General features: G+C 50.2%; 1 protein-coding gene across 1 annotated transcript; it reads right to left on the bottom strand.

Moving 5' to 3' along the window:
• Positions 1-1,391: 1,391 nt before the first annotated feature.
• On the bottom strand, positions 1,392-4,098 carry LOC119289747 (NAC domain-containing protein 66-like). The gene is made up of 3 exons (XM_037568982.1): positions 3,748-4,098; positions 3,306-3,625; positions 1,392-2,156 (listed from the first exon to the last, which is right to left on the bottom strand). The coding sequence occupies exons 1-3, from the start codon at positions 3,917-3,919 to the stop codon at positions 1,503-1,505; spliced, it is 1,146 nt and encodes a 381-aa protein (XP_037424879.1). The 5' UTR covers positions 3,920-4,098; the 3' UTR covers positions 1,392-1,502.
• Between the last annotated feature and the right edge of the window lie 12,252 nt (positions 4,099-16,350).

Consider the following 16,350-nt stretch of genomic DNA (forward strand, 5'->3'; position numbering starts at 1 on the left):
AGACAAGAGACTAGTGCATTTGACAAAGGAAAGCTAACTAACTATTGAAAAATATATTTATCTATGTTTAATGATGTGCTACCTGATGTGGTGTGTAGAAAACCTCTCTCAATTAGCATCTGGCTTCAGAAACAAGCGAAGATAGAGCTCATGAGTAAGATAATTACAATTTAATCTCGAAAGAACTCGCGTCTCGCCAAGAGAACAGAACTCCCCTGCATTCTGGCTGGCAAATTAACTCTACAGCAAAAAGCTTATAAGCCGAGTGTGCAAACCACTAGTCAAATACTAATTTCACCACGGCAAAAGATACACCGGGCGTCTATGCGCACTCCGCGTATACCACGGTATTACAGTTGCGTATCGGTTAAATTGCATTTTTTTTATGTTTGACTTTGATCATACATGTCAGCATATAAACATTTCGTCCTTATATACGTAGACTGATATTCAACTGCATCTATCGCTAATACTCCACTTCAAGACCAAAATTCATCATACATATCAAAGCATTAAGTAATAAAACAAAGCACTGCATCAAGCAAGGTGACATAATGTTGATAGTATATTCTCTTTACCTTCGGTCCATCAACGAGACAACTAGGCAACTATATTGTTTATCTTAGTGACAATAACAATCTACAAGCCTTTCTGGTCTTTCTGCCACTCAGATAGATTACTTGGAAGGTTATACCCAACCAACATACAAAAATCTATCTTAGAGATCAATCATACAAACATGGGAAAATTACATCTTATTGAACACAATCATGTTAGACAGCTCATGAGATATTTGCGTCGAAGAACGGGGGAGAGATGCCACAAAGCCAGTCCAAGGCACGCTACCCGCACATGATCATCGGTGCAACAAAGTTGATGAAGCAGCGGTGCGAAAGTTCCCGCATATTCATGGTTGGGTTGGGGAGGGGGTATATATAAAGGGGTCAGGACGAAGAGGCGCTAGGGGGAGTTGTTCTCCAATCATGGATGTTTGTGTAGTCTTTGGATATATATAGGGCCTCCATGATCTTAGGTTATTTATCTACTTCTACTTTTCTGTATGACATGTAATATTGTCTTTGGATAGGACCTCCTCTATCTTAGTTTATTTATGAGTAAAATTACAAAAAAAACACCATAATTGTGCAAAAATCATCGAACACCCACCAAAATGCATGTTTTCAGGTGGTTTTTGCTGCCAAATTATGATGTTTTTTTGCAATTTACTCATTATTTATCTACTTTTACTTTTTCTGTAGTGACACTTTTTTTGCAGGAACTGTATGACACCTTTTGTTTAGACGTATTGACTCTGTGCATCTTGCTACGTACTCCCTCCATTCCATAATTCTTGTTGTAGTTTCAGTTCAGGAGTACTAGAATCTGCGCATTCAATCGGTGCGATTGTATTAGCTTGATATATGAAAAATTCCTTATAAATAAAAAATGCAAGTTTGGGCTAGGACAGTGTCAGCATCCGACAGCCTTAAACCACGTCATCGTCAAGTCTGCGTGTAGTGATGACACTGGCCGCACCAGGCTCCACAGGTCGCCAACTCGCCATCGCCGGGCCCGGTGACGGAGGGAGTGTGTAGGGTGCCACCGCCGTTCGCCGCCTCGGCCAACGCGGGGTTAGAGAGGCCGTTGAGCTCGTAGGCGGTGAGCCTGTCGAGAGCGTCCCAGTCCCTGTTGTACTCGGTCGGCGGCGGCGGCAGGAGCCCGCCGGGGACGACGTGCTCGAGTGGTGGGAGCTTCATGAACTTGTCGTACAGGGTGCTGGTGCCGTTGTGGCAGGCGTTGTTGATCAGGTGGTCCAGCGTTGACGATGACTGGTTGGTGGGCTTGGTCTCCTGCCTGCATGATGCCGTGGATGAGCGGCCCTTGTAGCTGAGGATGTGGTCGAGCCCGTCGTCGCTGGCGGAGCAGTGCTTCATCTGCGCCTTGGCGTGGTCGGTTGCGGCGGTCAACGTCGACGAGCACTTGGTCTGGCTGCCCTCCATGGCACCGGCGCCGACTAGCTTGTTGGACGATGCGCCGCCACCGTCGTGGTTCTGGCCATCTTGGTGCTGCACGGCGATGTTCTTCTTCTTGAACACCCGGCAGATGACCCACCCGTCCTCCTGCGTCGATGACTGGTCGCCGGCCATGCCACGTATCTGTTCATATGATACGTATAGACAATGTAAAAAAATTGCGGGTTAACAGGTGTTTTTATTGCAAAGTTTTACTGTTACAGTCGAGACCCCACAAATTCTCAATACACGGTAGAACCGAGTTTAACCATAGACAGTGTCAATTGACTAACCAAGCGCGCGTTACGTGCTTAATTACATGCAATTGTTTGTCGTGACTAGACCATGCTAATTATGCATGGGTTGAATTTTCGAAGGAACTACTTCTAGTACTACCTCAAAAGGCATGTCGATGGATCTACTCGCTCCGTTTCTAAATATAAGTCTTTGTAGAGATTTCACTAGATAGACTACATACGAAGCAAAATGAATGAATCTAAACTTAAAATGCATCCATATACATCCGTATGTAGTTCATAGTGAAATCTCTACAAAGACTTACATTTAGGAACGGAGGAAGTACTAATTATGCATGCTCCGTAATGGAGGTTTGTCAGTAGTTTGTCATATGCCGGTGTCTCCATATACAAAGGTCCAATATTCGATTATTTGGACATACCAGTAGCAGCAGTAGTTTGTCATACAAGTTTTTTTTTTCTTGAGACAGTGTGGTGTAGTTGTGTCAACTGTGAAGTAGCTTCTGCAGAGCCCTGTCCGCTAAACCTATGCACTTTAAACGCTAAAGAAAATAACGTTAACAAATTATTATGATGCTCGATCAGCGATCTTTTTTTTGTCTGAACATGTGTATGATCGTATGTCAAGTATACGTGATATATCATATACTATGTCCGATCGTATGCTTACTTTTTCAAAAAAATTATGATTTAAGAGAAACACTAAATAGGACTTAACTTTAATAGTAGTATATTTTTCATAGCTTCTGCGCATCGGTATGCTAAACCATACACATGTCGTGTATTGAGATTATGTTTGTTTGCAAGTATGCTAAACCAAGTATGTCCCCACTCGCAAATTTACAACTAATTCCATTGCACAATGTCATGTGTGTCCCCATTCCCAACCACCACCCGGACATAATCTTCACTAGACTTTGTCGTCTACAGTCGCATATGTGCAGGCATGCACCACAATGTCATGCAATTGCGACGTACTACAGTATTGTACAGTCTGGAGACTGGCGGAGAGAGACTGTACTAGTAGAGCACGTACCGGGGAAGAGTCACTGCTGGAGTAGTAGGTGGCGTCGCCGGCCGTGGGGTTGACGGGGACGGCGTGGTGGAGGCGGTACTCGTGCATGATCCAGTCGGACTTGTGGCCGTGCGGGGCGCGGGCTTTGTAGAAGACGAGCGTCTTGCGCATGCCGATGCGGCCGGAGCCGGCAACGGAGTAGATGGCCTTGTCCCGGCCGGTGGCCTTCCAGAACCCGGCGGCGGTGGCGCGGTTGGTGCGCGTCCCAGTGGGGTACTTCTTGTCCTTGTGGCTGAACAGGTACCAGTCGTTCTGCGGGCCAGTTCCGACCCGGCACAGCTCTGCACGCGTTTTTCCATGGCCAATTAGTTCACCAATGAACCCATGAGTACGTACTTGCAAGCTAGCATTGTGCAACGGGAGTGTAGGATCGAGCATCGAAGCTAGGAACTCATGCACTCACCTTGGATGTCCCATGGCTCGAGCTTGTTGAGGTCGACGTTGGGGATGACGTCGAGGTCGATGCGCTGCGAGGCCACCTTCCTGGCGAGGTAGTAGGTGAGCAGCTCCTCCTCCGTCGGGTGGAACCGGAACCCTGGCGGCACCACCGACTGCCCGTTCACGGAGATGCTCATGGTCGATGGGTGAATCTCTCTCTCTCTCACACACACACGCAGCGATCACTAGAGGATAGATAAAGAAGGCACTACTGTAGCTGGAGTGAAATGATCTACCTAGCTATAGCCTAAAACTAGCAACAACTGATGGGAGGGAGTAGGAGGGAAGGGGAGACGATGGTGTTGAGTCGAGGGGAATGAAGTTGTTGCCGGTGATGGGGTGCAATGAAACAATGGCAACGGGTTAATATAGCTGCTGCCAAGCTAGCTAGCCTTGTAATGGGATTAGTTACGTTCGTTCTCCAGAGGAGAAGTGCCACCAACCTTGAGAAAGGACACGTGACCTTAAAAATCTCCCCGAAAACCACACCCCAAACCGAACTGACCCCCTCCGCGTCACCGCCACCGCCGGGTAAAATCGTCAGGCACCACAGCATGGCCAGCATAACCACCACGGCAACAGAACCGTCGATCAGCAAGACAACAACAGGATGTTTGCGTGGTGGCCGTTTCTCTCTTTGCGTTCATGTTGTCATAAATTCAGAGGAAATTAAGCAGCAGAAAGTAAAAGATGTGCGCGTGCCAACCGTTTCTCTCTTTTCTTTCATGTTCATGCGTGACGTTGTTCATGTACAAGGTAGTAAAAGTTGCATCGTTCAGTTTTCGTTGGAGGATAGGAGCAGTACTAGATCGCGAACTTTGCCAACCGAAGATCCATCGAGGTTAGCTATTGGAGGGGAGAAAGCCCAGAGCAATTAAGTGGAACAGCTTTCTTGACTTCTCTGGTAAACCGATAAAGAAAGGTGTGCATATGCATGGATGTTGATTCTGCAGCTCAGTTGTAGGGTTCGGCCCGGGCCCTGCTGTGCATATATGTTTCCTGCTTTTCCCCCTACAGGAGCCAAAAGCCAGGATGGAGACTAGAAATTGATAGAAATAATTGCCTTTGATAATTATTGATAGCATAAGTTGTCACAGGAGAACAATGACTGTCGACTTTGATATTTCAAACTATACTATAGCTGTGCTAGCAGTACCTAATTAACTGACCAAAGTTGCAGATGGAATTGTAGTTTATTTACTGTCAATTTGAAGATATGCATGCTCTCATGTGCATTTTTCTTTGTTAGTTGTTTCTTTTTTTTCATGAATACGCAAAGGTTGTGTATCACTTCATTGATAGAAGACGTTAAGAGTGAATACAAGTGGTGATACAACACACGACACGAACACGGTAGGTGTGAACATGGTGTTCGGAGCAGAGAGACGTGGGATGCTCGGCCTAGAAAGAGAAAACAACACAGTGAAAACTCGCCGTCTTGGGAAGCAAACCAAACCAATAACATGACGACCAATCTCCAAAACCACTACCAAGGACACCGCGAGAAAACAAGACAACGTCTTCATGAAGGTGAACGACGCCAAGATGTCGTGGCCGCCCGATCCGGATAGCCAGACCTAGGGTTTCCCCTGTTGCTCGAAAAGGGGCACAGATGTCGGCTATGGCAACGCCTCCAAGAAGGGGGCGGCACCCGTGGATGTCGCCGCTGCCAGCATCGAAAGGTCGAGCAAGGATTTTGCATGGCCAGAGTCTGAGCAATCCCAATCCATCAGTTCAAGATTCGAAGAAGATGAAGGCAAGTCGTCGGTTGGAACCGCTACCGCGGGAAAGGGAGCTACTGCCGCCACCAAAGCAGGCACCGGATGCCACCGGACGTGAGAGCTTCGGGAAAGGCGGAAAGACGGGGCAAGGTTGGGGCCAAGAGCAAGGAGGTCTCGGCCAAATAAGGAACTCGACATGGGGCCCCGCTGTCAAACAAACATTGATGTGGCAGCCTCCTATTCGTTTGTGTTTGTCGAGACCTGTGTACGTAAGTCTCGGCAAAGATGTGCCACGTGGAAACCGCCATCTCTATTCGAGTTGTCAAGTCACTTTATTTGCCGAGAGGCCCCCTTTGGTTCTTGGCAATTTCTTTGTCGAGTCCCCGATAGAAGGCTCACGATAAAGTTTTGTTTGCTTGAGGGGTATACTCTGTATGCCTTTTGCTGACAACAGTTCTCAGCTAAGTCGTTGCCGAGTTTTTCCCGGCTTCGCCGAGTTTCTCGGGCACTTGACAAAGCCGTTGATTCCAGTAGTGAAATGAGATTTCTATCCGGATAGAGAAGATGGGCGAGACTTTTGTTGATCATAGACTTCATTCAGTCGAGCGTACACCTATGAAATGGTAAATTGACGATCTGTTTGCATATCCTTATAGTATCGACATAATTGCACGGTAATCCTTTTGATGATTCATGAAACGAGTGGTCGTTGTATCTTACGAATGTATGAGAAAGTGGTGCTCCATGCCATGGGTTGTTTCCTCATATAGCATCTCCGATAGCTTTCAAGAAAAAAATAACATATACACGGGAAATTAGCACAAAAAAAACGTTGCAGCAGCTTTCATATACTCAATTTTTCTTTCGTAATTATTAAAAAACATCCATTTTTTCCTATATAGAGTGAAAGATGCATATTCCCATATAATCCAATTGACGGTGGTGGGAGCCAACCGCCTAAACCTCACGCCTCCGCGTGCCCCTGCCATCCACTGGCTGACACCTACCTCGGCACCACCCTGCGTCCCTGCTTCACCTACCTCGGCACCACCCTCCGCGATCGACGTTGCCTCCTCCATCACTCGCCACCGCATCGGCCGGCACCTCATTGGCTCCCTATTCAGCACCGGAGAGGGAGAGAGAGAGAGAGAGGAAAAGGAAAAAAACATATATTTGAATTTTTGCGATGATGTGAAGCATGTTTTGTACCATATATTCCGCTTGGAACTACATTTGACCAACTGATGAGGTGCCCCTAACAAAATTGCTAGTACAACTTGTCCATGACATGACGCTTTGAACAGATGTGCAGGTGGATATAGTACCCCTACACTTTTATATTTCTGCGCCTTTTATATCACGTGTTCCAAATAGCTAGGCTAGCTGTGTGCACGGTGATTAACCCATTGCACATACACACGGAACTCGCACGGGGAGTGTCGGTGTCAAAACCGGCGGATCTCGGATAGGGGGTCCCGATCTGTGCGTCTTAGGCTGATGGTAATAGGAAGCAAGGGACACAATGTTTACCCAGGTTCGGGCCCTCTCGATGGAGGTAAAACCCTACTTCCTGCTTGATTAATATTGAAGATATGTGGAATACAAGAGTAGATCTACCACGAGATTGTAGAGGCTAAACCCTAAGAGCTAGCCTATGATGGTATGATTGTAATTGTGATCGGCCTTCTAAGGACCATGCTCTCCGGTTTATATAGACACCGGAGAGCTAGGGTTTACATGGAGTCGGTTACAAGGAAAGAAACATAATATCTGGATTGCCAAGCTTGTCTTCCACGCCAAGGAGAGTCCCATCCGGACACGAGCCGAAGTCTTGAGTCTTGTATCTTGACGCTTCTATAGTCCGGACGATGTATATAGTCCGGCTGTCCGGATACCCCCTTATCCAGGACTCCCTCAGTAGCCCCTGAATCAGGCTTCAATGACGATGAGTCCGTCGCGCAGTCTTGCCTTCCGCATTGCAAGGCGGGTTTCTCCTTCCGAATACTCCAAGGTTACCATCGAACACGTAGACCGTGTCCGGATCTGCAAAATGATCTTCACATACCACCGTAGAGAGAATGATACTCTAGCTGACAATGTTTAGACGACGTGACATGCCATTAGGGCCAGGTCATTACTCGAACCGTTTTTTCACAACCAGCCATAGCGCGTATTGCGAGGCGGTTTCCTTGACACGTCCTGTCAAAGCAGACATCATGTCCCCTTATCGCGGGATTCTCATCAATACAGGTATGGGTAATCCCCCCGTGCCATCAATCGTGGCGCTTGGGAAGTAAGCGATTCTCAACAGGCTAGTGGGAGTCGCACCGCTTTCGTCACCTCTATAAAGGGATAAGAGTTCCTCATTCCTACCCATGCCTTCTTCCTCCTCTGCCCACTCTTGCCTCCCCGAGCTCCAACACCCTAGTCCAAGTCTCCTCCGCAAAGCTAAACATGTTCGGGGCAGGAGGCAAATGGGTGGCTTCCACCGTGAAGGAGAAGAACATTGCAAGTCTTCGGGCGGCCGGATACTTGGCCGCAGACATAGCGCACCGGCTACCAGACGGTGGGCAGGTCATTCCAACTCCAGGACCCCACAAGAGGGTCGTGTTCCTTGCCCACTTCGTCCGTGGACTGGGGTTTCCACTCCACCCCTTCGTATGCGGGCTTATGTTCTACTACAGGCTAGACTTTCATGATCTAGCTCCGAACTTTGTCCTCAACATCTCGGCGTTCATCGTCGTGTGCGAGGCTTTCCTCCGCATCAAGCCTCATTTCGGCTTGTGGCTCCAAACCTTCTGCGTGAAGCCGAAGATTGTGAGCGGCCAGCAAGCGGAGTGCGGAGGAGCCATGGTGGGAAAAATGCCTAATGTCACCTGGCCTGAAGGATCCTTTGCGGAAACCGTGAAGGGGTGGCAATCGGGGTGGTTCTACATCACCAAACCACGCGATGCCAACTGGGCGCCGACCCCCGAGTTCCGACCTGGAACCCCTATGCGGCTCACCTCCTGGGAACAGAAGGGCCTGCTATGGGGCGAATCTGCAGAGCTGACCGGACTTATCACCTGCGTCAAGGGCATGAAGGACAAGAACATCAAGCTCGTCAACGTGATCCAAGTCATGCTCATTCGCCTGATTCTGTCGTGCCAAAGGCGGGCATTCAATTTGTGGGAATTCGTTCTGGCCGAACACCGGATGCTCCAGAGGCTCTATGGCATGAAGCACAAGAACGCGTGGAAGGAGTTGTTCAAGGCCACCGAAGTACCTCCTCTCATAACCGAGGACCGCGGGCTCCACGCCGCATGACAACCTACCCAGGTGAGTTCTAAGGTCGCCACCATGTCCGGTTCTTCCCAATGTACTCATGGGGAATTCCTAAGTGATTGTGTATATTTTTTTCAGGAGTATGTGGAGACAGCAGAGCGGATCGATAGTCTGGCTCCATTGCCGGAAAACCCAGCCTTCTGACGAAGATGCTGGTCCCGTTGCCCTACAAGGGGCCGGAGAAGAAGGCCGATAAGAAGGCCCCGGGGACCCGAAAGGGTCTCCGAAGTAAGGTTGCGCAAGCCTCGTCCGAAGATGACGAGGCACACTCCTCCCTCGAAGGGGAAGAAGAAGAAGAAGAAGAGGCCGCCCCGTCCGAAAAGGATGGAGGGCCTGAGACGGCGAACCAGGGGGCCAGGAGAGGCCTCCAACGTAAGGCCATCATACCCTTGTCGTCTGATGACGATGAGGCAGATTCCTCCCGCGGAGGCGGGGAGGAACAAGGAGAAACACCACCTCCCCGTGTCGGGGGAGGGAAGAAGAGGAAGGCTGCCCTGGTGGGGGAGATTGGGACATCCGAGAAGGAAAAGGCATCCCTTCCGGACTACTCCGCCACCACCGTCGATAGCGAGGAAGGGTGGATGCCCAGGAAGCAGCCCCTTGTGCGGTCGTAAGTATCCGCACTCAATCGTAATTTTCGCTTCATAATTTTGTTTATAATGCCAAACTTGTATATAGTCCGGCCAGGGCCCATCCGGGAGTGTCGTCTTTGGACGGGTCCTTGAGTGAGTCAGCAATGAACTCACTCCCGACAGCCACGTCTCCTCGCCTTGCGGACGACACGGAGGTGTTGTCCCAAAGGCTCCCGACGATGGTGGAGGTGGCCCTGGAGGTGCCTCAAGGCAGCGTCCCAGGCGTCAGACTCGCGGGGTTCAAGGTCCCCGCTGATCGTGTTGATGAGAGCCACGGCAAGCTGGGCTCTCAGCCGAACACTGTTCCGGAGCCTTTAGTGGTTCCGGACTTAGGCGGGCAGCCCCTCGTTATGGAGGGAGGGCCGTCTATATCGAGGACTTCCGTTGCGCCCCAGGCGCTGGATTGTCTGCTGGAAGCGCTTCGAGGTGCTTCCCTAGATGAAGAGCACCATACTCTCATGAGTGCGGTGATTCAGAAGGTTTCGTCCGCCAAGAGCGGACTAACCGAAGCCTGCACCAGCCTCCTAACAGGCTTTGAGGTAAGCAGTAAAAATGTGTAAAATCACCACCCGATAGGTAGTATCCCCTGATACTCTGTTTGGTGTTCAGAAAGAAAAACCAGACGGAGGGTCAATTATAATCCGCAGGAATCTAACAATAAGTGTGAATGTAAATAAACATGTTGTGCTACTGGCCGCTGCTGCTCGCACGGTCGAAATCGCCGGCCTGACGCAGGATTTAGAGTGGGCACAGGGAGAGCTCGGCCTCGCCAGGAGGCAGCTCGAAGAGAACAAAGATAAATGATTTCCCTCTCTCATATAATAAATAGTAAATAAAATTTGATTATGGTAACGACGAGATGTCGTGATGTGGTAACAGAGGCTGCCACCAAAGTGGCGTCTCTCAAGAAGGCGTTGTCCGAGGCCGAACACAAAGCGGCCTTGGAACTCAAGGAGCGCAAAAAGCAAGAGGCCCGAGTGGGCGAGGTACAAGAAGAGCTCCAGGAGGTCGGCAAGAAGCTCGAGTCTGCGGAGCGGGAGCTTAAAGCAAAGGAGGCCGAGCTTGCGAAGGCCCTTATAAATACAAAAGCCGCCAAGGCCGAAGTCGAGAGGGCTCAGCAGGAGATCCAGGAGGCCAAGAAAATAGCGGCGGGTAAGAAATTTTTTATGCAAAGCAAACATGTGGAGGAGGCGTTTCTTTTACTTACTCGAGTCCGGAGCTCTCCAGGGGCATTCGCAGACCTGCCACACAGCGTATCAGATGCCACGGAGTTCTACCGTGCCTAGGAGGGGAGCTCAACGGAGAAGTTTTTCTGGTCCCAGTATGCTGGGGCCGAACATGCAACGCCTCTGAGTGACTAACTGAAGCAGTTGGTCGAACTCCACAAGGCGGCCGAAGTGGCTATGAAAGATCTCATAGTCCGGATGTGGCCTGGCGAGCTTCTGCCCACCAGCTACTTCGGCCTGATCAAGCGGATGGTGGATTCCTGTCCGTGACTGGAAGTCATCAAGCGATCTGTTTGCATTGAGGGTGCCTGCCAGGCCCTTGCCGCGCCAAGGTGCATTGGGGCAAGCTGGATGCGGAGAAGCTGGTGAAGGACGGGCCGCCGGAGGGCAAGCCGCATCGCGTCCCCGAGAAGTATTATGATGGCGTTATGAAGGGTGCTTGCCTCGTGGCCGATGAATGTACCAAAGACATAATTTTTGAATGAATTCACTTATGTCATGTTTGTAATTTAAAGACGAAGTTACTTTCTCTGTATAGCACTTTTGTAATTTAAAATATTACCTTCTGTGCGACTGTTTATCAAATTTTGAAAGTAGGCCAGTCATCGGCTTCCGCCCCCGTGTAACTAGTACTGGGGTGTTTGTGGAAAACCCGGACACTCTTTATCCTAATGTTTGGTCCCTTAAGGAGGTGTCCGGCGCAGCGAACCAGGCAATCGGACTATACGTCTTTATAACCTTCACTTAGCCATAGAAGTCTATGATTTTAAATTTCGGCGAAGCCCCTAGAATCCGGAAGGCCGAATTGGGGCGCTATACACGCCTATATCGGACAAAGCCGAACTAACGCCTAAAGCAGAAAAATCTTTAAGGATTTTAAGACCTCTTCGAACAGCGACCAGTCTCTCACCACATCATGTCGGACAGTTTTGTGCTTTCTCTACCGAGGTGCTCGTCCAGCAGAACCAGGGCACAATCGCAATAGTTCTCCCTGCGGTACCTTAGCCAAATTAACGGAAAGTAAGGCACCAAAGCAAGGGAGCCGGGCTATCCCAACCGTAACCCAAGACATGATTCGGAGCTGATGCATATAATGCTATAAGTTCGGGGTGCCGCACTGTTGAAAGTGTTCGGACTTGACTTGCCGTATTATGGGGTACCATAAGAAGCCCCTGGCAAACTACACGTACCAAAGTATACAGATGCAAAATGAAATAGACATTTATAAAAATGCTCAAATAAAATAAGTAAGCTGACGCTATATGTGGTCTCCCATTGATAAATAGTACGTTTAAGCGTATGTTTACAATGTATGCATTAAGCGGAGACAAAATAGGATGATTTGACATATCCTATCTAGGGGCAAGCTACGTATGGATAGATAAAGTAAGAATAATGATCGTAAATAGATTGCACCTGGGTGTTTCCTGCTGTGCCCAAAGCCTGTTGCCTCCTGGGTTTCCTCTCCTATGTAAGTCCGACAATCTGGCTATTCTGGAGCGGCTGCACTAAAGCAATGTCCTTAAAGGTGAATGGAAAGGTTATGAAGTGATACTGTACTGTTGACTGAGCCCCTGATACGCCTCCGCCTGTGCCCATGGTATTTTGAGTGCATAATTATGTACGTGTGGCACGAATGCTACTTTGATGGGATTTGAGCATAGGCCGGACTGCTAGTCCTGCTCTTGTCGTGCCTGCTGATCTTGCTGCGGGGTGTTCCGCCCTCGCTTGACGGAGCTTGAAAATGTCGTCGCCGGATTGGTGGTTTGCCGGAGGAGGCCACATTGTACTTCTGCCGCAAGGGCCGCAGTATGTTCTTCTGTACGGAGAGAGCGGTCCATATTCCCGTTGACTGTTATGACCCCGTGCGGGCCTGGCATCTTGAGCTTGAGGTATGCATAGTGTGGTACCGCATTGAATCTAGCAAATGCGATTCGTCCGAGCAGGGCATGGTAACCACTGCGGAAAGGGACGATACCGAAGATTAGCTCTTCGCTTCGGAAATTATCCGGAGATCCGAAGACCACTTCCAATGTTATAGAGCCCATGCAACGGGCCTCTACTCCAGGAATGACACCTTTAAAGGTGGTTTTGGTGGGCTTGATCCTTGAAGGATCGATGCCCATCTTCCGCATTGTGTCCTGGTAAAGCAGGTTCAGGCTGCTGCCTCCGTCCATAAGGAATCTTGTGAGGTGAAATCCGTCTATAATTGGGTCTAAAACCAATGCGGCTGAGCCACCGTGACAGATGCTAGTAGGATGATCCCTACGATCAAAGGTGATCGGACAAGCTGACCATGGGTTGAATTTGGGGACGACTGGCTCCATCGCATATACGTCCCTCAGTGCTCGCTTCCGTTCCCGCTTGGGGATGTGTGTGGCATAGATCATGTTGACCGTTTTCACCTGGGGGGGGGGGATTTCTTCTAGCCCCCCATGTTCGGACGCCGGGGCTCATTGTCATCGTCGCTGTGCAGCCCCTTGTCCTTGTTTTCGGTGTTTATTTTGCCGGCCTGTTTAAAGACCCACCAGTCTCTGTTGGTGTGGTTGGCTGGCTTGTCCGGGGTGCCATGAATTTGGCACGAGCGCTCCAGTATATGGTCCATACTGGACGGTCCTTGATTGTTGCGCTTGAATGGCTTCTTCCGCTGACCGGATTTCGATCCGCTGAATCCGGCATTGACCGCCGTATCCTTGGTGTTGTCGCCGTTGTTCCGTCGCTTGTGTCTGTTGCGCCGTGGCTTGCCATTATTGTCCCGGACATCTGAAGTTCCAGAATGTGGCATAGTGCTACTGCGAGCCAACCAGCTGTCATCACCCGTGCAAAAGCAGGTCATTAGTGTCGTAAGAGCTGCCATGGACTTGGGTTTCTCCTGGCCGAGGTGTTTGGCGAGCCACTCATCACGGATATTATGCTTGAGAGCCGTCAGGGCTTCAGCGTCCGGACAGTCAACTATGTGGTTCTTCTTAGTTAGGAACCGAGTCCAGAATTTCCTGGCTAATTCTCCGGGCTGTTGAGTTATGTGGCCCAAGTCATCGGCATCCGGAGGTCGCACATATGTGCCATGGAAGTTGTCAAGGAATGCGTCTTCCAAGTTTTCCCAACTGCCAATGGAATTTGCGGGCGGGCTATTTAGCCAGTGCCGGGCAGGTCTTTTGAGCTTAAGGGCAAGATACTTGATGGCGTGTAGATCATCTCCGCGGGCCATGTGAATGTGGAGAAGGAAATCCTCGATCCATACCGCAGGGTCTATGGTGCCATCGTATGATGCGATGTTTACGGGTTTAAACCCTTTTGGGAATTCGTGATCCATCACTTCATCAGTGAAGCATAGGGGGTGTGCGGCGCCTCTATGTCGGGCTATGTCACGGCGCAGTCCGGCTGCGTCTGACTGATTATATTCGGCCTGGCCGGATTTGCTGTTAGTGTATCTGGTATGACGGTCATCGTCATGTGCTTCGGCGCACCCCCGTGATCCGTAGATCGATCTTGGTTGTCCTGCGGCGTTATCCAGTTTATCGCGCAGGTCCTGAATATTGCCCCGGGCCGTAGCAAACCGGCGCAGGGGTACGGGCTGGTATTTCGGCTAATATGTCGTTTTATCCCGACCTCGAGGCGGTCGGTCAGCCGTGGGGCGCTTGAGTCAGTATTCCTCGGCTGCCAGGACTTCTGTCCATCTGTCTGTGAGCAGATCTTGATCAGCTTGGAGCTGCTGCTTCTTCTTCTTCTTCAGGCTTCTCGTAGTGGCAATAAGCCGACGCTTGAAGCGCTCCTGCTCTGCGGGGTCTTTAGGTACGCCGAACTCGTCGTTGCCGAGGCTAATATCGTCTTCGGAGAGGGGCATGTAGTTGTCCTCCTCCGGATAGCCGTCCATCGCCTGTTCATCTGGGCTGTTATGCCCGTCTTCCTGTTTGTCCTGCTCGAAGGCAGGCTGTTCGGGGTTGTATTCATCATTGGCACCGTCCGGATTATTATCATCTCCGGCGCCGGTATTGCCTTGGCGGGGCTTGGAGCGGCACTGGCGATGCCCATGCTTTGCTTTCTTCTTGGAGGGGTTATCCTCCGTTGCCTCGTCGCCATTCGTTTCTTTCGGAGTGTCCACCATATATATATCGTATGAAGAGGTGGCTGCCCACCGCCCTGTGAGCGGTGGCTCCTGTATGTCTCCTGCATCGTCGTCCATACCGTCAATGTCTTCAAAGTCAAAGTCGAGCATGTTGGTTAAATCATCGATCGTGGCGACAAAGTGGGTGGTGGGTGGGAAGCGAATTCCTTCGTCGCCTGCTTCCCACTCCAGCCGGACATAGTTCGGCCCAGAGTCTCCTGACAAAGAGAGAGACTTCAATGAGTTCAGCATGTCGCCAAAGGGTGAGTGCTGAAAGATGTCTGCAGCGGTAAACTCCATTACCGGAGCCAAACCTGGCTTGGCTGGCTCAGAGTGAGCGGACCAGGACCAACAGCCGGATATGAGTTTGGGGGTCCAGGATTACAGGCCTCCACAGCGGTGGGACCCGTGTTCGGCTCCACCGCTGATAAGTGTGCGGCCTGCGGAGCGGGGTCTAGCCCTCTGTCCATAGGCAACACAACCTGCCCTGGATTTAGATCCAAGGCTGCTTCAGGGATGATGTCCCGGGCACTGTCCGACAACAGGTCTAGGCCGTGCTCGTCGTGGCTGTCCGGCGCTCATGGCGCAGGCTCGAATCCGTCGAAGATCAATTCTCCGCGGATATCCGCCGTGTAGTTCAAGTTTCTGAACCTGATCTGGTGGCCAGGGGCGAAGCTGTCGATCTGCTCCAACCGGCCAAGCGAATTGGCCCGCAGTGCGAAGCCGCCGTACACAAAGATCTGCCCGGGGAGAAAAGTCTCACCCTGGACCGTGTTGTTGATGATTGAAGACGCCATCAAGCCTCGAAGCGACAACACAGAGGAACTCTCAATGAAAGCACCAATGTCGGTGTCAAAACCGGCGGATCTCGGGTAGGGGGTCCCGATCTGTGCGTCTTAGGCTGATGGTAACAGGAAGCAAGGGACACAATGTTTACCCAGGTTCGGTCCCTCTCGATGGAGGTAAAACCCTACTTCCTGCTTGATTAATATTGAAGATATGTAGAATACAAGAGTAGATCTACCACGAGATCATAGAGGCTAATCCCTAAGAGCTAGCCTATGATGGTATGATTGTAATTGTGATCGGCCTTCTACGGACCATGCTCTCTGGTTTATATAGACACCGGAGAGCTAGGGTTTACATGGAGTCGGTTACAAGGAAGGAAACATAATATCCGGATTGCCAAGCTTGTCTTCCACGCCAAGGAGAGTCCCATCCGGACACGAGCCGAAGTCTTGAGTCTTGTATCTTGATGCTTCTATAGTCCGGACGATGTATATAGTCCGGCTGTCCGGATACCCCCTTATCCAGGACTCCCACAGGGAGCTAGCAGCGTAGCACAGCAGTGCACATGCTCATTTCCGACTTCACCCTTACGTATGTGCACGTATGCAAGGCAGGCACATTGTTTCCACAGCCGCCCCGGGGACAAGTCTGTAGAACATAGGGTTTGGGAAATTGCTCGACATTCTTAACGGGGTGTGGCTATCTCATTATATAGGAGTACTAAGGGGTACAATACAATGTGTATACAGAGGCTACATATATATAGTCTAA

This window comes from Triticum dicoccoides, chromosome 4A (assembly GCF_002162155.2).
Source record: "Triticum dicoccoides isolate Atlit2015 ecotype Zavitan chromosome 4A, WEW_v2.0, whole genome shotgun sequence".
NCBI lineage: Eukaryota > Viridiplantae > Streptophyta > Magnoliopsida > Poales > Poaceae > Triticum > Triticum dicoccoides.

Excerpts from the sequence above, each read along its gene's own strand:
- LOC119289747 (XM_037568982.1), bottom strand. The coding sequence starts at position 3,919 with ATGAGCATCTCCGTGAACGGGCAGTCGGTGGTGCCGCCAGGGTTCCGG. Across the intron at positions 3,626-3,747 it reads CGAGCCATGGGACATCCAAG|AGCTGTGCCGGGTCGGAACT; the intron begins GTGAGTGCATGA and ends AAACGCGTGCAG. Across the intron at positions 2,157-3,305 it reads CCAGCAGTGACTCTTCCCCG|ATACGTGGCATGGCCGGCGA; the intron begins GTACGTGCTCTA and ends TCATATGAACAG.